The sequence below is a fragment of the Pygocentrus nattereri genome, chromosome 13, assembly GCF_015220715.1.
Source record: "Pygocentrus nattereri isolate fPygNat1 chromosome 13, fPygNat1.pri, whole genome shotgun sequence".
Classification (NCBI taxonomy): domain Eukaryota; kingdom Metazoa; phylum Chordata; class Actinopteri; order Characiformes; family Serrasalmidae; genus Pygocentrus; species Pygocentrus nattereri.
The window spans coordinates 27,274,229-27,294,463 of record NC_051223.1 but is presented as its reverse complement, the minus strand read 5'-3'; the positions used below and the strand labels follow the sequence as shown (position 1 = coordinate 27,294,463).

General features: G+C 39.5%; 1 protein-coding gene across 4 annotated transcripts in view; it reads left to right on the top strand.

Moving 5' to 3' along the window:
• Positions 1–19,045, top strand: part of tmem94 (transmembrane protein 94) — a 32,555-nt gene extending 13,510 nt beyond the window's left edge. Inside the window, exons 10-32 of one of the 4 annotated variants that reach the window (XM_017703355.2) lie at positions 290–406; positions 2,867–2,923; positions 4,206–4,310; positions 5,281–5,454; positions 5,782–5,994; positions 7,894–8,203; positions 8,593–8,766; positions 8,852–8,954; positions 9,170–9,378; positions 9,815–9,996; positions 10,335–10,470; positions 10,940–11,055; positions 11,141–11,240; positions 11,429–11,537; positions 11,781–11,970; positions 12,217–12,294; positions 13,417–13,502; positions 13,628–13,709; positions 13,902–14,083; positions 14,170–14,264; positions 15,222–15,315; positions 15,772–15,936; positions 16,057–19,045. In XM_017703355.2, the coding sequence (XP_017558844.1) occupies positions 290–406; positions 2,867–2,923; positions 4,206–4,310; positions 5,281–5,454; positions 5,782–5,994; positions 7,894–8,203; positions 8,593–8,766; positions 8,852–8,954; positions 9,170–9,378; positions 9,815–9,996; positions 10,335–10,470; positions 10,940–11,055; positions 11,141–11,240; positions 11,429–11,537; positions 11,781–11,970; positions 12,217–12,294; positions 13,417–13,502; positions 13,628–13,709; positions 13,902–14,083; positions 14,170–14,264; positions 15,222–15,315; positions 15,772–15,936; positions 16,057–16,129 (3,150 nt within the window). In that variant the 3' untranslated portion in view covers positions 16,130–19,045. Of the gene's footprint in view, positions 1–289; positions 407–2,866; positions 2,924–4,205; positions 4,311–5,280; positions 5,455–5,781; positions 5,995–7,893; positions 8,204–8,592; positions 8,767–8,851; positions 8,955–9,169; positions 9,379–9,814; positions 9,997–10,334; positions 10,471–10,912; positions 11,056–11,140; positions 11,241–11,428; positions 11,538–11,780; positions 11,971–12,216; positions 12,295–13,416; positions 13,503–13,605; positions 13,710–13,901; positions 14,084–14,169; positions 14,265–15,221; positions 15,316–15,771; positions 15,937–16,056 lie in introns of those variants that run through there. The other 3 variants (XM_037544287.1, XM_037544288.1, XR_005131339.1) reach the window with 3 other exon arrangements.
• Positions 19,046–20,235: the final 1,190 nt, after the last annotated feature.

The window sequence follows — 20,235 nt, the reverse complement described above, 5'->3', positions numbered from 1 at the left end:
ATTTTCTCTTGCTGGACATGTGCAAAGGCCTCTAGGCTTTACATCAAACATGATGTCTCAAATGACGAAAATGCAGCATTAACCTTTCTGTGCAGTAGCTTTTAGAGGCATTGACCTCTTCAGACATCTGGGTCCTATCACCATCGTGAACAATTCTAGATAAACTGACAGAATTGGAATGGAGCGCCTCAATAATTATTTATTTAAAAATTTTGAAGTCAGGCTTATGTAATTAGTAGTTGATGGTCTTTTTGTGATGGTATTGTGTCTATCATCCTCTGTTGTATAGATGATGGGAGTGCTACCCATCCTACCTCTGCTATTTCCAGTCATGTGGGTCCTGGTCGTTGCTTATGGAGAGGCACGTGTGTTAGCCGAATCCAGCCGTAACTCTCCAACAGGCTTGGTGAGCCCATTTTAGTGCTTTGATTCACTTCAACTGGACATATTCACAGCAAGCCTTCTAGGAGTGGGTATCTAATAGGCATGTCATGATTTGAACGAAATTTCAGTTAGAGATGCCAAGGTCAATGTAAAGCAATGAGCCTTTCTCTCGTTTATGGGGTCAACACTTCTGGTTTGGGAAGTTCTGTGTAAAATGATTTTCCGTTTTTGAGTTTTCATTCATTTCCATCTGATGATGAGCTCAGAAAGAAATGGTCAGTTGCAGTAAAAAGGACTGAGGAGCCGACATTCAAAGTAATTCAAAATAGCACGTATGTGTTCAGCGCTCATTTCAACCCATCGGACATCTACGTTACATCGAAGGGAAAAGCATGGGTGAAAAGTACCATGTGCAGTACAATGCCGTTTCAGCTGGAACGAGCAAGGGTGTCTGTGTATAGCAGAGAGAGGGCCCACCTCACCTCACAGACTCTACTAATGAGGAGGAGGAGCTGGGGATGGTGGAGGAGCAGGATATGTTGGGGCTAGAGGAGGAAGAACAAGGATGCGTGTGTGTGTGTATGTGTATGTATGTATAAAATCTATTTATAGATTTAAGAGGCAATCATTAGTTTCATTGTGTGTGAAATGCTGCTAGATGCTGAAGATTTCAAAAACAACCACTGCCAACCAGTGGTAGTCCACTGCCATTTTAACTTTATTTATTTTCGTTTAGCTTTGTACTACATTTGAACAATCATATGTGTTGAGTTTTCATGTTTTCCCCATGTCTGCGTGGGTTTTTTGTTATGGACCGAAATCATGATATTTGTACAAGACCCTCGAGACTGGCATCAGAGAACTTCTGTGACCCAGGTGATAGCAGGTGGTTACTGGAAAGATGTCTGGCCATACATGATGCATACAGTATACAGTATGGCTATATGTATACACACAGTAAATCTAACTGTGTAAATTTAAAATGGGTTCGTGAACTACAATGTTGTAACAATGGACTGGTTCAACTTCTTTGAAGTTTTTGGACCAAGAGTCTCTGCGGTTCCTTGCTTTTCTCGACAGGGAGATCCAAGCCCTTACACGGATCTCACTGTCTGCAGCATTGGACACTGAGAAGGATATAATTTAACACAATAATTCATGTTAGACACCGTTTATTTACTTCTTAATTCATATTTGAAGATCTCTAAATCTGAAGAATGCTGAAACTACCTAACATTACTCGTCCTGTCTGAGACATTAAGTAAGGTAAGCTAGCTAACCTAGTTAACTAGCTAACTGCAACACTGGGAGCTAACTAATGATTTACCTTCATAATCAAAAATGAACTGCTCAAAAAAGAATTTATATCCCTTATCGTGTTTTGCACGTTTGGTGCTCTTCCACATTGTCCTACCTAAAACGTTGGGAGTTCAGCCAAAGATGATGAATAATGAAGTGCAGCCGTATTCGTAGTAATGCAGCACGGAAACCGGAAATAAGTTTACACATAATCTCCACTGGAACCTGTCCTCTCCTCCATGAGTAAAAAAAACGCCTATTCTCAATGCATCTAATTTTTTTTTATTTCTGTAGCCTTCAATATGATTTATTTTGCTTTATTTGTAGTGTTAACAAATGGTGTTTGTGTAGTTGAATTTGAGCTTGTCCTACACTCTGCAAAAGTCTAAAAGGAAAAAAACTGCATTTTTAAAAATATTTTTGTTCTTTGTGTCATGTTGTCTACAGTGTAGCTCATAGGGTTTATTTTACTTGAGTAATTATACAAAACCCCTTGACATATTAAGCACTCTAAGGTAATACGCTCATTTTTTAAAAACTTAATATTTATGATTAAATCTCACAAAAAAATGCATCTGCTGCTGTATATAATGTAGAAACTACTTAATCAGAAGACTTATCAAAATAGCACAGCTTTGCTTTTGATAAGTTAGTCATTCAGTAATTAAAAAAAAAAAAAATTGTGCCCGGTTTGTGACTGCAAAGGTGTATTAATGATGCGTTTGTTTTCTCCTTCAAACAAGACTCTGCTAAAATATAGTTTTAAAAGTATAAAAACATTATTAGTAGTAAAACTTACTTTAGAACTTATTTTACAGCAAAAATGTCAAAATTTATGACATTTTATAAATTTTTTCAGAATCCTTCAAGAGAAAGTTTAGATACATCAGCGAGCTGATTACTTTTCCCACCCCTTTTGTTTTCCACATATTTAGCAAGGGTGCATTAATATATACATACACATGCATTATTACACAGCCCACATTGCTCAACTTCCCCTGAAAAATCTCATCATCCTGCTATTCAGTAACACACCCTGTGTGCAATACGTTTGGCTTGTGAGTTAACCTGCACAGTGCTGAGTGTGAGCTTATGTGTTCGGCTTTAAGCGAGCGCTAGGCAGGAATCAAATGTTCCTGAAGAGCAGAAAAGGGGTTTTAATTCGCCTCTTCTCTCATCCCAGCTGGCTAAGTTCTCTGAGGACACTCTAAGCAGCTACACGGAAGTGGTGTCCTCCCAGGTACATCCTCTGTATTCGTCTTTTCCCCCTCCCCTCGTTACTCACACACTGCACGTGACACCCCACCCCCACCCCCCCACACCCCTCTGGACACACCACCACCATATAGTCATTATTATCAACTATTTTGTCCCTATTCAGAGCTGTCGCTTCTCAAATATACACAAATTGCTGTTTTATAATGCACAGCAGCACTTCTACTGTTCATCCTTTTTTTTTTTTTTTTTTTTTAACTCACACCTTTAGGGTCTGTAGTGCTTGACTGTCTATTTCAATCTTGCTTGACTCATATGGCTGTATTAAGATCTAAAGGTACTATCAGGTGTGTGGCTTTTTAAGCATAATTTAGTTATTTAGTTGTTTATTTTTGGCTTCTTGTATTGGCTTCCCTCTTGCCAGTCCTGTACCAGTCATACAGTCCCCCAACCTGTGCCTGCCTGCCTGCAACCCTGCAATGTCTATGGCCTGCATGATAGGACATATTGTTCTGACTATTAGCCTGTGCTTCCTGGAATGAGCTATCTCACATTATCTGACCTAATGTAAATGGTAAAGAGTGTTGAAAAAAAGGGAATGCATGAAGAAGCAGATTTATATGGCTTATATAGTGAGATTTTGTATGTATTTGAGTGTCTAGTTCATTCTGTTGTTTCAAGCTGTGCAAGGGTTTGACTGTAGTTATATATAGTACACACACATACACACATTATATATGTGTTATTATATATATATATATATATATATATATATATATATGTGTGTGTGTGTGTGTGTGTGTATGTATGTATGTATGTATGTATATATATATATAGTGCCAGGTGTATTGATAGACGTAGGATAGGGCAGGATAGTATTATCCAAGTCTAAATGCTCTGCATTTGAAAGAGAGAATAACCCATAACTGGACTCTTTCTTCAGCATGACTGTCCCTGACTTACCTACTCTGCAAAAATTATATCATATCTTGACAAGTGAAATATAAAGTCTAGTTAATTTACCCAAGATTTCTTGTGATCAGATTGTTGTAAAAAATATATCTTGAAACAAGCAACATTGTCTGTTAGTGGAATAAGGTAATTTAACTGGATAATATACATTGACTACATTTCAGATGATATCAGTTGCCAAGATATTGTTTTTGCTGCGTGTGCATGTGTGTATATTCTGTATGACTCCAGAAAGGGGTCACAGAGAAATCCCACAGCCTAACTTTATAAACAGCTCAGTATCTTCAGATAGAGGAGGAGTAACTCTGACTAACTTTGTGTGTGTTTGTGTGTAGGAGATGCTGCGTTGTGTGTGGAGCCACCTGCAAGGTGTTCTGAAAGGAGAGTCTCGGACGCTGTGTTACACCTCCAGTCTCCTGCACAATCTAGGTTCAGTGACGGTATGTTCCTTCCGCTCACTCACACTGCTGCACACATACACAGTATAAAATTATATCTGGACAAGTAAAATTATCTGAAATATAGTTGTATTTTACTTGTTTTAGATATATTTTATACATGATCAACAAGACCCTATTCATAATACAATTATGGACATTTTGCAAACTCAAACATGCTACAAACACAAACACTTTCATCAAAATAACTACAACTGAAATTTATTTAGCAAACATACTGCAAATACAGAAAAAACATTCATCAACGTAACCACATCAGAGCTACATTAGTGTACATTAATAGATTGTTAAGGCAGATTGTGCCCTTTACAAATTGATGGTTTTGACATACAATGGTGAGCTGATTGAAAACATGAAACACACAAACACACTAGCATGTTTTCATTACTTTCTATTAGGTTAAGGTTAATAATATCAGTTGCTAATGGAACCAGACTGGGATTTTCGGTTTATAAAAATCAGTTTCTAATTTAAATAACAAGAATCAAATAAAGTGCTGCTTTGTGAGTAATAGGCGATTAGCTATTTAGTACAATGCGGCATCCATGATTTTGTTTTATATCTGTCACAACGGCATTCAAATGCAGTGTAAATAGCATAAATGTGTAATATAAGTCACAATATTGCAACAGAAATCGACAAAAAAAAAAATAAACCAATAAATTTGCTATTTGCTGGTCACATATTTGGAGAAAGCATCTGCTGGTTTGCCTAGTATTTATCATTGACTTCCACAGGTAGTGTGTGTTAGGGACTTTCAACAAGTTGAACCATTCTCTGGTGAAAATACCTATTGACAAAGATGAATGAAGTGTGCTCAGTGAAGATGAATGATGAATGAAATATAGAACACCCATTTTCTTTTTCCAGTCATTAATGTAAAGTAAGGCAGACTGGTAGGCTTACTAGAGTTTCTGTTCTGACCGTGTCAGCCTGCATGTTATTGCTGTAGGTGCTGTGCTGTGTGGATAAGCAGGGACTACTATCCTGGCCAAACCCCAGTCCAGAGACAGTTCTCTTCTTCAGTGGGCGTGTTGAGCAGCCCCGCGATAGCCAGGATGACCTGAGAGATGACCTGTCCTTCAACTCTTTCTGTCGTCCGGAAGGAGAGGAGGACCGCGATGAGGTAAAGAAGCATGTGGTCACAGTTCCGCTGCAAAACTGAGCCAAAATTAAAATTATTTTAATTCAAATTAATTATATTTCAGTTTAATTCATTCATATAGTAATTTTACCTGTACAACAGCAAAACTTTTTATTTGAGATGCATTCAACAAGTAGTACGAGTCCAGAGCATGGCGTAGTCAGCATAGGGGCAATGAGATTTTCAGCGTAAATTGCAGGTTGCTTCTCTGTTGTGGTCATTTTATGAATATGTTGAAGTTACTCTGGTTGCAGCACTTCCGAATTTGCACTTCCTAATGATGGTGCTTGGGTACTTTCTTCTCTGTAGGTTCTGGAAGTGGAGGCTCTCCTCAGTGTTCCTGCCTTTGAACCCTCACTACATCAAACCAATGAGCCAGATCCCAGTGAGATGTCACATGACACAGTCCGCGACATACATCGTACACGTCGTGGCCCCCAGAGTACACGCTCCAAACACCCGTCCGGTTCCAATGTCAGCTTTAGCCATGATACAGAAGGGGGTGAGGAAGAAAGCACTCAGGTACCAGTAATACACAACTTCATCACACACACTAACATACCCTTGCACCCTGCTTTGTGGTGTAGAGTTAAATTTCTCAGCTTAAACCTACAGAGTAAGTGCAGACATAGAATGCAACTTTGTATGAAGTAGATAATTTTAAAAAGCACATAAGCTCTGTTTAGACTGCATATAAATATGGTCTTAATCCAATCGTCTGCCCAAATCCATTTTTTGCATTGCGACCTGCATAAATGACTATCACCCTGTTGCACTCACCCCAATCATGAAGAAGTGCTTTGAGAGAATAGTCATGACTTATATCCAGGAGACCATTCTGAACACTGTAGATCCTCTCCAGTTTGCATACCGTCGGAACCGGTCCAGAGTGAACTCTGCCCTTCACACTGCCCTCACACACCTGGTGGGCAAGGACATGTAGGTCAGAATGTTTTTTATTGACTACAGCTCATCTTTTAACACGGTCATCCCATATAAACTCTCAGAAAAGCTCCTCACCCTCAGACTGACACCTGCCCTATGCAACTGGGTGCTGAACTTTCCAACAGACAGACCCCAGTCAGTCGGAGTCGACAGCCGCACACCCAGCTCAAGAGCAGTCAGCACAGTGGTCCTCCAGGGCTGTGTGCTGAGCCCCCTTCTGTACACACTCTTCACATATGACTGCGTGACCTCCCAGAACAGCAGCAGCATCATCAAGTTTGCTGATGACACTACAGTCATTGGACTGATCACTGGTGGGGATGAGACAGCATACAGGAACGAGGTGGCTGAGATGGTGGCCTGGTCTCATGACAACAGTCTTTCCTTAAATGCAGACAAGATCAAGGAAATGATTGTTGATCCAAGGAGGAAGCAGGAGCTGCACACACCCCTGTACATAGGTGAGACAGAGGTGGAGAGGGTGAAAACCTTCAAATTCCTTTGCATCCACATCAGTGAGGATCTCACCTAGTCTCACAACACACACCTCATCAGGAAGTCCCAGCAGCAACTGTCCTTTCTGAGAAGGCTGCGGAAATTTGGTATGCCAGCCAAAATTTTCAGCACCTTCTACAGGAGTACGATCGAGCGTGTTCTTACCAGCTCCATCACGGTCTGGTATGGAAACTGCACTGCTCAGGTCAGAAAGGCTCTCCAGCATGTGATCAAAACTGCACAGTCCATCTCAGGAGCAGCCCCTCACTACAGGACATTTATCACACCAGGGTCATCAGGAGGGCCCACATCATCATCAGGGACAGTACACACCCCCAGCACAGACTCTTCACACTCCTACCTTCAGGCAGTGTCAAGTCAAGGACTACAAGACTGATGAACAGTTTCTATTCACAAGGCCATCAGGCTTGTGAACACCTCACTCACTACAACCTCCCCACCCCCCGGTTTAACTTTTGGCTGACCTTTGGCTGAACTTTTGGCACTCAGTACCTGCAACTTACATGCACTGTACTACTACTGTTTACATCTGTTACTTGCAACATGTACTTTATGAACCACTGCTCTGCATATTTGCACATATGCCCATGTAACTTTCATTTTCTTTCAACTTTGCACATATAACTGTACTTTTTACTACTGTTTTTAGTGTTATTCTTAGATTTTCTATTTTTTTTTTTTATTCTAAGATTGTTTTGTAAATAGAACAGCAAAGTAAGAATTTCATTGTACAGTGTAACTGCCTGTTTTGCTGTTTGCATGTGACATTAAATCTCTTGAATCTTGATTTTATTTATTATTATTATTTTTTACATTACTTATATCAGACACATGTGATGATTAGATTTGGGCTGCTTTTACTCACATAGTAAACATAGCCTGTGTGATATTCATGGAATAAGCTTTGGCATTGTTTCTTAACTTCCAGTTGCGTATGTTCATGTGTGTTATTTTTTTCAGCTTTGTGGTATTGATGGTCTGTGTGAAGCTGAGGACTTTGTTTGTGACTATCACCTGGAGATGCTGAGTCTGTCTCAGGACCAGCAGAACCCTGTGAGTATCCAGTTTGATGACTCTGGTTGGCAGGGCCACTTGTCCTCACTGAAGCCACTGGGCCTCAACATCATGCTGAACCTATGCAATGCTACAGTCACCCAACAGCTGTGCCGCTTCTCAGACCATCTGTCCAACCTGGCTCTGCAGGAGAGCCATGGCACTGTGCTACCTGTGCATGTGCCCTGGGGTCTCTGCGAGCTCTCCAGGCTCATAGGTGAGCATGAGGCACACTCTTAACCTACTTATTTTTATAAAAATGTAGCAGCTGGTTAAGAACCACACTGAAGGTTGATTAACTTCCAAATCATCACTAAATCAGGAGCCATCATTTTCAGGTCTTTAGGGCTACATTTCGCTGCTCAAACTCACCTGATTTATCTCAGCTAATAACTAGGTTACATGTAGCTGTTTAAGTAGGTAAACCAGAATTACTGATCCCTGTTCCAGATTTTGGTACATTTATGTCAAACTTTAAGGACTATGTAAATGTTTATGTTGAGATAAATGTGTTTTTGCCTCAGTTTCTCAGCTGCATTCATACTGTATGCAAAAGGATTTCTCACTTGACACAATGCTACTGTGTCCTGATGACTTTGACTTAAGGTTTTACTCCTGGAGCACGAGAACTCTTTAAGCAGGAAAACCACCTGGCCCTCTACCAGCTGCCTTGTGGAGAAAAGGCCAGAGAGTCTGCTTCACGTCGCCTGCACCACTTCACCAAACGCCAGCCACCCATCAGCCATCTGATCAGCCTTCTGGTTCGGGACAGCACCACCAGTGAGAGACTCTCAGCTTATCACTGAATGTTTCCTGTTTATGTTTGTTGGTTTGCACAGTCATTGACCTTTTAAACTGTTCTCAGACAATGTGCAGATGCTCTCCCATGGCTCAGCTGACCTCGTCTTGGAGGCCTGCACAGACTTCTGGGATGGCACAGACATCTACCCACTCTCTGGCTCTGACAGGTCTGAAATATGCACATGCACGCTCTGCTGGTCAGTCTGGTGTTTTTAGAATTTAGTTTTTAGATACTATGACAAAATGTCACCAGTCTTTCCAGTCAATGTTATTTATGCCATTTCCCCACCCCCTAAAATCAATATTGTCCAAACCTAATGAACACAGTACATGCAATGTTGCATTGTCTTGTACAGTATAGTGAGTATTTCCTTCTCCGCAGGAAGAAGGTTCTGGATTTCTACCAGCGTGCCTGTTTATCAGGCTACTGTTCTGCCTTTGCCTATAAGCCCATGCAGGTGGCACTGTCCAGCCAACTAAATGGAAAATGTGTGGAGCTGGCCCCAGGCCCTACACTTTTCTCTGGAGTCGAACTGCCCAGCACCACGCCTATCAAACACAGCAGCCGCCGCAACAGCTGGAGTTCGGACGGTGAGCGAGATGGAACGAGACTAAGATTCAATCCTCTCCCTTCCTTTTTGCATGAACCTTTGCAGACTTAATTCATCTGATTTCCACTTGAGGGTCACCTTATGTTACCAACCTCCTGTTCAACCAAAAATTAACTGAAGTAATGCAAAACGGGGTTCACTGCACAACAGCCATACTAATGCAATGGAAAATAAAACATAATGAAATGTTAGAGATTATCAGTCAGTTGGAGATCTATGTCTTTAAGGCTGTTGGAACACCTTTGCACAATAACCATAAGTAGTTTGGGTTTAAAATGACAGATTGTGGGTGGTCTTCACATGATATGCGCATGAGTTTCAGGTTAGAGGTTGAAAAATGCTGGTTAGCCATGCCTTCATTCATATTCAGTAAACTATCTCTGTTTACAGTCTGTGCATGTCGGTATGTGTTTCAGAGGGCATTGGAGAGGTCTTGGAGAAGGAGGACTGTGTTCAGGCCCTGAGTGGGCAAATCTTCATGGGCATGGTATCATCACAGTTTCAGGCACGTCTGGATACAGTGCGGCTTATTGAGAACCTGGTGGGAGCATGTATTCGCTTCGTCTACTTCTCCAGAGAAGACGAGCTACGCAGTAAGGTACTGGCAAACTAAGGATCTCTTTTGGAAGAGTGTATAAAATGCAACAATTACTTAACTAAGTCAGTGAGTTCATTAGAAAAAGAAGTGATTTGATTTTATTGTCTTTACTTTGTTTATGCAGTGCACACATTGAATAAGGGTTGCAGCAAAGGGAGAGAAAAGAACGACATAATAATTTGCTACGTCAGTTAACTTAAACGGAGTAGATAATCAGTTTTGCAGCCCTAATACAGAGATTTTTCTTACTTAAGTAAATGTGACGCTGTATAAACTGGTACATAATCTAAAATTTTGGTGCTGCTGTATGTGGGGGAAAAATTGTGTTTGTGTGATAGGTGTTTGCAGAGAAAATGGGTTTGGAAACAGGTTGGAACTGTCATATCTCTCTTACTCCTAATGGAGATGGCCATGGTGATGGTGCTCCGTCCAGTCCCAGCCAGACTGGCTCTGTTCATGATGACCTACTGCATGGTAAGCTATTTTTTTTTTATGCATGTGTGTACATTGGCATCTGTGTCTGTGCAACTTTTACTGTTATTAAGTCATTCAAACCCCATCTAAATTAAGCCAGGAATCACCAAAATATTATTATTATTATTATTATTATTATTATTATTATTAGATTGATCTTATTCTCACCAGTGTATAAAATGTGCCATAGGTACACCCCATTTGTTTAATACCTAATAATGATTAGATTAATTTAACATTAAAGGTTGCTGCTTTTGACCTTTCTAACTGACCTTTTAGTTAATTGTAGTTGTTAGGAAGTGTTCTGATTAAATTCAGTGAATAGACACACTCTATAGTTTGTGTAGAGAATTGTTGTGACTCTGATTCAGATCTTTCTCATTTACCTTTACATGAACCTGTATTTGCATGCATGTGTATGTGTGTATTAATTGAGTATCAGACTTTGCATTGCTGTCTGTCTGTGCAGATTCTCGAGATGATGCAGAGGGCCCTTTACTTCCTGAGGATGAAGGCCAGTCCGATCTTGCCAGCTTTCAGCCCACAGACAGTGATGTGCCCAGCTTTCTGGAGGACTGCAACAGAGTAAACATCCTCTTCTTGTGTTCGATGCCTTCTAAGAGTTTAACCACATCAGAGTGAGTCATTCTTTTGTATTTGTGTTTTGTAGGCCAAGCTGCCTCGTGGTATTCACCAGGTTCGCCCTCACCTGAAGAACATTGACAACGTGCCTCTGCTGGTGCCCCTTTTCACAGACTGCACACCTGAAAGTGAGTCTCTGGTGCTGGCTGTGACCTGCACCTGTGATGTGTTGTTATAGCAGAAAGAATATAGATCTCCTGCCACAACAGTTGGATTAATTTTAAAATGAACTAACTATGAGCTGTATGTTTTAAAAAAAAAAAAAAAAAGATAAAAACACTCCATGTTTGTCTGTGTGCATGTGTGTGAATTGCAGCCATGTGCGAGATGATGAAAATTATGCAGGAGAACAGAGAGGTGACATGTTGTTTAGGGAGCTCGGCTAACTTCCGCAATAGCTGCCTATTTCTGCAAAGTAACCTCAGGTGGGTGAGCATACTACTTCTAGAATAGAATAGAATTCAACTTTGTCATTGCGTATGTCACAAGTACAAAGCAACGAAATGCAGTTTGCATCCATCCAGAAGTGCTTAGCAGAAATATAAATATGTATGTTACAAATGTACAGTAAGTATAGTATATATACACTATAGTACTTCTGCACTATATTGGTGAATAATGTGTAGGGTCTTATACATAACGTCAGGTGTATTTGTGTTTGGGTGCAGTATCTCTCTGGACCCTCTGTACCCATCACGGTGCTCGTGGGAGACGTTTGGTTACGCAGCTGGCTGTGGGGTGGGTGAGGAGCGGGAGGAGCTTTCCCCGCTGAGCCTCAGTGCTCGTCTTAACAGCCTCGGCTGCTCTGTCTCTTTCCACCATGGCGAGAGCGTCAGCATGGTCAAACTCATAGAGCAGGTATCGCACACTGACTCAATGATCCTACAAAATGAAGCATGCATTGTTCACATTTATAGGGCAGTGACCCACTTGCCCACCCAGAAACGTATTCACATTGATTACAAAAAAACAAACGTGATTAACAGGCTTAGAATTCCAGCATGATTGTACAAGATTATTTTTTGTCAAAAAATTATTATAGAAAATCAACAAAGTGAAATGGAAAAATTGAGTCAAGGTTGTGTGCTCATGTTTTGTATATAGGCCAGGCACACCACTTCTGGGATTCGCAAGTGCTTCCTTTTCCTGCTGCAGTGCCAGCTCACCTTGGTCATCATTCAGGTGAGCACAGGTGACACAACTGATGTGCCACTGTCTTAATAATACATTCTAAATAAGGGCTGAGCTGTATGACTGCATATGCCTTGCCATGGTAAGAGTTTGTGCACAGGTGGAGATGTGGCCCTTTACTGCAGTAGCCACATCATTCAGCTATGTGGTTAATGTTCACAAACAGTGCAGTTCACCTCAAATTGAGTAGGACTTTACATCATTTCCATGTTTTTAACCAGTTTCACTATTATCCATGATCACGAAAAATCATGATGTCCAAACTAGGAGGATTTTAGAAACTAGTTACATGTTCTTCTGGAGTTGCTTGTGTATGCTCACAGAATGCAATTCTGATGAGGTGTTAGTCTAACATACACATTGATAAAATGTTAAAGAGAATACATTTTGTAATAATACTATATTAAAATGGGTAACACAGGTAGTGGTGTAGTTATTTAACATCACGTTTTAAAGTGTACAAAAAGTTGACAGTGGCATCAGGAGTTCGTTTAAGATTAAGGACACCTTAATTTGGCAGGGTGGGATCATTGTGAATATCTAAAAATGAGAATTGGTTAGTTTTCATTGTCCATTCACTAGCCCTGGCTAGACACACTTGTGGACAGTCATTGAAGTTCCAAGGGCTCTGACCTCTCTGAATATTTCCATTTGCACACTATACAGATATTAATTTCAAAGTAGGCAAACATTACACTATATACTATATTATTATTTTTTTCTTCTTCTAATTCTTGAATGTCCCATGTTTGTTTTTTTTTTTTGTTTTTTTTTTTCCTTTATTAACTACACCTGAAATGTGGAAAATGATGAACCACATTTTCTGAGACTAAATGTTCTATCCCACATCATCACATCTCCATATTAAAAGTATTAAAATAAAGTACATTATCATGATATGTTCTGTTATCGTGATATAAAATTACATATGTTGTGACTTTAGGTGTATTGCCCCAAACTGTCACAGAAATCCAAATCATTCATATATGTTTTTGCTTGAGTGCTATACTTTTATTATAATGCCTACAAAATGTTTTGACTGCTCAAAATGAATTTGCTTAATAAGCTTAACTTGATTTTGTTTTTCTTTTTTTTTTTCCCCCATTCTTGTAGTTCTTGGCCTGTCTTACTCAGTTACCCCCTCCAATGAACGTAACAGACATTCTGTGGCTTTCCTGTTTCTGTTATCCACTGTTGAGGTAGGAGAGACGTAAAGTATCTGTCTTACACCCACTCGTGCATGCATTCATGCACATATACAGAGGTTACAATCCTTGTATGTCCTATCTATTGATTTTCAAGTGCATATGCCCATGCCTCACAGTGTGTCCTTATTGGGGAAGCCTCCAGACAGCTCTGTGATGACGGTTCCTACTGGAAAAAATCTAGATGCCATTCCACGGAAGGTTGGTCATGATATCAAAAGGCACAGACAGCATCAAATTGTGCATTCCATTCTGTAATGTGATACCTGTGGGCATGTTCATTAGGTTTTTTTTTTTTTTTTGTCAGTGCCATAATGACTAGGAATTACGTTAGGATCCAGGTTAAGAATGTAAAATGTGTAAATGGTTTTTTTTTTCTTACCTCCCTCCCAGACTCAGCAGTACTTCCTGGGCTGGTTCTTACTCAAATTTGGTCTGACCATGTGTGCCTACCTGCTGGGCTTCGGCTTCTCTCTGCAGGAAGTGTGTGCTAGAGCTCTTAACGCCAGCAGAGCTGCTAACATCAGCAGAGCTGATGGCAGTGCCATTAACTGCTCCCACATCTTCACTCCTAGGTACACAGTGTAGACACTGCACCTTTTCATATTTAGGCAGCTTTTATTGATAACTCATTTTATCACCTGTTTGCACCTGATTGCAGCTCATATGAAGATGCTCCAAAGTGGTTTGATGAGTTATCTAATGGCCTGCTGCTGGTCCAGAAAGTCATGGCAGGCTTCTTGGCTCTGCATAGTGGTAAGACCTGCTTTCAGTACTTACAATGCCTCACTGTGCTCACAATAAGCAGCTAGAGGTTTGGTTATTCAATTATACAGATATGCAAACTCCTCTAAGTATTTGCTTAATCAAGCATTTGACTTGAAAGAAATGTGTAGTTTGAAATTTAAAAAAGATGTAGATTGTTAACTTTAATTTTAATTCAGTTTTAGAGTGCATGTGGAAGAAATACTCTTAGAGAATGTTTGGACACAAGCTGCTAATAGCATAACCTAATACTGCCATTTAAGTGAAGCTATGTATAGAAATATATTTCAAATAAAAAAAGAAAAGAAATGTGCAGTGCAAGTTGCACAGTTTGTGGGTCTGCATTTTGTCTGTTTAGTCATGTGTTTAGTCATGTGCCCAAAGATAAATCACTAACTAGATGATCAAATAGAGATTTTATGCTAGCTGTGTATGTAAATAAGCACTATATGACCAAAAGCATGTGTATACGTATTTATATGAGCTTATTAGACATTCCATTTCAACACTGGGCATTTTAAGGCAGTTCCTCCCCAGCTCCAGAGTCCAGTAGCAGAGTGCCTTACTTAATTGCATGTGCTTGATTTTATTCACCTGTTAGCAGTGGGTGTAGCCAAACACCTGAACTCAATAATTAAGAAAGTATATTTTGGCCATATAGTGTTGAACTTGCCCTGCTCTTGTAGGGATATTCAAATACTATTTGTTCAGAAATACTGATATTTGAATAGCAAGAATGATTTAAATACCCAAAGCTGCTTTTGAAGTCTTAAAAATAAATGTTCCTTATCTACAGATGTAAATTACTTGCTGTTAGTGTGCATCAGTGGTGCAGCAGTCAAATTACTGTCTTGTTCTCGTTCTCGTTCTCGTTCTCTCTCTCTCTCTCTCTCTCTCTCTCTCTCTCTCTCCCTCTCTCCCTCTCTCTCTCCCTCCCTCCTTTCCCAGTGGTGATCTCTCTCAGCTATGTGCACCGTTCTCAGCCATTGTGGAGGAAGAACCCCTTTAGCAACACATGGTGGTGTCTCACTGTGCCTGTTGTGTAAGTTTTTCACTATGAAAGCTATTACTTAAAAGGTGAAAATAAGAAGACTCATCCTGCCTTTTTTGCATATTATATTTTCCTCTAAGGTACTTTTGTGTGGATTTATCAGTTGAAATTAATTTTTACATCAGCATTTTCCAACCTCTCTTTATTCCTGAGAATTCAAAAAGCTGCTTTTGTTACTGTTCCTTTAAGACTAATACATGTAAATAACTATTCTGTTATTGTGGTTCATTCAAAAAGCATTGTGTTTTTTTTGTTTTTTTTTCCCCCCACATATGGTCCATATGGACTAAATGCCTAAACTACTATTTTAAATAAAATACAAGTATTTTTTCTGTGATTCGGGTGCAACAAATTTCATTAGCTATAGAAGTGAAACTAAATATCATAAGTTAAAGTGTGTAATATTAGTGGATAGCTGAGCCACATGCCATCTTTCATCTTTCTCAGGTTGCTGGGTCAGGTGGTGCAGGCTACAGTAGATTATCAGCTATGGCAGGACAGAAGGCTGGTGTTTACTTTGAGTGATGTGCCCAAGGTGGTCTGGCTGCTGGTGTCACTGTCCACTGTGTTGGTGGTGCTGATTAATGAGGCTGTCAAGCTACATGAGATCAGGTACGACACACTTGGAACAAGAGGGGAAGGCACACATGGTTCAGTCTCTGCAACAATGACTTTTAACAGTTGTACAAACGTGATAGCTTTCAGAGAGTATTATTTGTGTTGTCATTTCAGGGTACGTGTGCGTTACCAGAAACGACAGAAACTGCAGTTTGAGACTAAGCTGGGCATGAACTCTCCTTTCTGAGCTGCTAGAACATGGGACTGTTATGTGATACAAGCCCATGGTTCCCATTGATGACCAGCAGTGGAGGGAGGGTCACTCTCCTCCACAGTCTTCAGAAGAGTGCTCAGTGCCTGACTCCAACACTGACCCTCCTTGAAGCCGCCAAAATACTGAGGACAGTATCTGTCCACTGTGATTTCCCACAATAGCTTTTAATTTAAGATTTTCTTTTTTTATTTAGCTTAACCCTGTTTAGTTGCATTTGAACAAGGGAAAACCATAACTCAGTGGGAAGGGAGAGTCATTAAGTTCACAAGAGTCATCCAGAAGACTATAAAATGATTTTAAGATGTTTCTGGACCCCTATCATACATTCTGTTAATCACTTTACATACTAAAGCAAGGTAGTATTTCACATTTGAGATTTAGATAACATTATTGTGGTAGCAGTGCTGGATCTCTTACTGGGCGATATTATTCAGAATTGGAATTTAGTCTGGTTAACACCAGTTAGTCAAGCAGTGTTTTTTTACAGTTAATTTCCTATTTACTGTCTTGTTTGCATCACTTAACACTGAGGAGCCTTTTGTAGCACATCTAAAAGATTTGAATGTGAAAGCATATTTGTATGTCCTTCAAAATACCTCACGTCCAGTGTTTGCAGGGGAAACATTTTGCACTCACAGAAAGGAATGACATTCCGTTACAAACTTCCTGGTGAGAGGAATAAATGGGAATTCAATTATTTTTAAAACATAAATAGGCAGTCAAAGATGTTGCAGATGCTGAATGCCTAGAACAACTAAAACTTTTTTTTCTTTAGTGAGAACAAATTTGAAATCCTTTCTCTCACTTAGACAAGTTTGGAGCCCTATACATCATCTAGATCCTGGTACTGGAGGTAATGAAGGTATTTATTCCAGCAGAGTGTGATGTCACCAATGTGTTCGTCTCAGCTCAACGCCGAAGGAAATCTAGTTAGATGTTGTGGTACATAGATGGAGTATGTCAGCCTTTTTATCAGCTTTTGGTGGCTGATGTTGACCACCAGGATGCTTAATATTAACCAGAAAATGGCCTAAAACATTTTGGTTTTGCTTCTTGCCAGACAAAGCGTTCTTATATTATTGTTTAGTAATGTGTTTGCTGGAAATTCAGCTATGGAAAGAAGTGTACAGGTAATAATTAGTAGGCACGGTTTATTTTTATATTTTGTGCAGCTGGACTATTAGCTCTAAGGAGATCAAATCAAAGAGGGCTTATTCACGTAGAAAAAACATTTTCTTCCAGCTCCATTGAACTTAATATTTTGACATGCTCTGTGTTTGTCTAAATTTGACTTGTGTTTACATATGTGAATGTCAGCCAGAACGGGCTGACTATTTTACATACATATGCATGCTTTGATAAGACATTAATGCTTGCCTGCTTTCTCATCACACACCTGGGGCTGGATCACTATTTCAAATATCTAGAATACTGAAGTGTAGATTACATTTCATTTTCGGGAGGAGAGGGCTATTCTACCTCTTTCTGATTGCCTCAATTTTATTCCATTTTTGTTTTAATCTGAATACAAGGGGTTCTACAGCTTTGACGAAGGTCAATATGCTGTTCTTGAAATAACCATTTCTCCTTCCCAAGAATACTGCTATGTCATTTTGAAGGCCAGTTGGGCTTTTGTATAGACTGAAACTTAATAATAATGAACTAATGGAAACTGTAAGGCTTGAATGAGTGGCTCACTGTACAATACTTCTGCTGTAGTGCAATGAGCTCACTAAAACTTTCCTTCAGTTTGTCCTGTCTCTTTCTCGCTGTCGCTTTCTCGCTCGCTCGCTCGCTCTCTCTGGATCCATGTAGAGAGAGTTACTGCAGAGTCCTAGGGGGATTGTTTTTGTGCTTATTCTTTTCATGCTCAATAAGGAACTATTACTGCAGAAATGATATTGTAAGTACTTATTCCTGTTGATTATACCTGACTTGATCCTTGTAGTCTTCTCAATAGTCCTTGCATTTGATATTTATTTATTTATTTCATGTCACCTCTTTTCATTAATCATATTTAAAAAGGACTTTTTACACACACAGGCAGCCTGAGGAGAATGTCATGTTCACAATATTGTAGCTTTACATAATTGTGCATATTTCAGTTATCATTACCCTGCCTTTTAATTCTAACCTTGGAGGCAGTTCATGCAGCACATACACAATGTTTTTGAAGCCCTTGTGCTATATTTTTAGCACTGTGTTAAATGTCCACCTCAGGGCAGTTTGGGCTGTGTTGCATACGTGAGCATAAAATCCAGCATGGCAGGGCAACCCAGTGACAGTGAGTTTCTAACAGGTGCTTTAGTCCTGGTATAAAAGTTGCAAAAGTTGACATATCAGAGTAAATGGGAGAAGTTTGTTGAAAAGCACTGATCTGTTCTGTATGTACAGTACTATATTATCAGCTTAAAGCGTGTAATGATTGAGCAACTTTATTTTAGTTTTTTTTTGTACAGATATAAAAAATGATAATATCCAAGTTATTTTTAAAGTTTAATTGAATATATTTTATTTTTTGCTGAGATATATGCATGATCAAAGACATTATGAATGCAAAGATATTGTTTAGAGTTTTGTCCTCTTCTGAGTATGTTAACTCAATCTTGCATGGACTGCAGGTGTTGCTGGTGCTTCCGCCATTCATATCAACCTTATCCAGCCCTATCAACCAGGCTTAGCCTCTCCACTCTACACACATATTTGTGCAAATAAATGATCAAAACAAAACCTGTATTGGTTTATGCCAACTACTATTAAGAATTTTGCTATTTATGAATGTTCACGAAATGTATAAATGTTGTACATTTTGTATTTTTTTAAGATGTCTTTTTTTCCAAATGATTTGTGTCAATTTGTTAATAAATATAAAAATTTAAAACCTCTTAATGCATTGTTATGTAATCATATCTGTATGTTAGCTGTAAATTGTGGTAGTTGAAAATTGTGGTACCCTATATCCAACAGCATATTGACTCCCGATCTAATTACAGGCACAGTATAATTTCTATAAAACTAATAGAGTGGAATACAGCCTAAGATCACCATGCCTGATGCCTGGTGTCAGCTGCAGGGGTATAAAGCCCCCTAGCATTGTGCAGTGGAGCTGTGGGACTGAGCTGTCAGGAGTGATGGAGTATAATCCAAAATGAGTTGAAGTGGTGCTCATTATCCAGACACAAGCATCCAATATCAGTAGCTCACCTCATTAATGCTCTTGTGGCTAAATGCTATCAGGTTCTCACAACATCTAGTGTGAAGTCTTCCCAGAGGAGTAGAGGCTGTTACTGCAGCAAAGGTTGTCAGACTCCATATTAATATTTCATTTCAAATATAATATTTCAAAATCCCTTCATTTTTGGATGAAAAGATGTGTACATTTTTTTGGATATATAGTGTATCATTTGAAAGTGTCTTCAAGATGAATCAATTGCTATTAGATATTTAAATGACCAGAGTTTCTCAGATTACTAGTGCTGGTCAGGGATCTCTTCCTGTCAGTTAGATCATTGTAAATATGAGAGACATCTAACCCTCCTACCTTGGGAAACCTCGTGAATACAGGCCCAGGATTATCATTTTTGAGATGCTAACCGTCTCTAATCATCAGAAACAGACTGTTTCTATACATATACAGTAGCTACACCACACAGCTGAGAGTATGAGAGATTTGATAGAAATGCGAAACCTCCAGCAGTGGGCGCTTTCAGGCGGTGGGTTTTCCTTAAAAAAACCCAGCAGCGTCGTGATTGGCTGCAGCAGGTGACTATCCTTCCAGACCGCGGCCAATGAAATGTTGCTTTCATAGCGAACCGCACACCCGAAACACTAGTCATGTGTGATTCAGTTTATCGAGCCGATTCCTTTGAATCAAACCACGAATCGATCGTCCGATTCATTTGATTTTTGATTTCATTTTATTCTCACTTCCTCCCTGAACATTTAGCTGTAGCTTCGTCTACTCACTAATGGAGTCAACCTCACGATGAACAATGGGTAAACTCACAGCATGAAAAGGGAAACTGACACAGGAAGCAAATTCAAAAAGGTTGTTATTAGTATTATTTAATGTTATTATA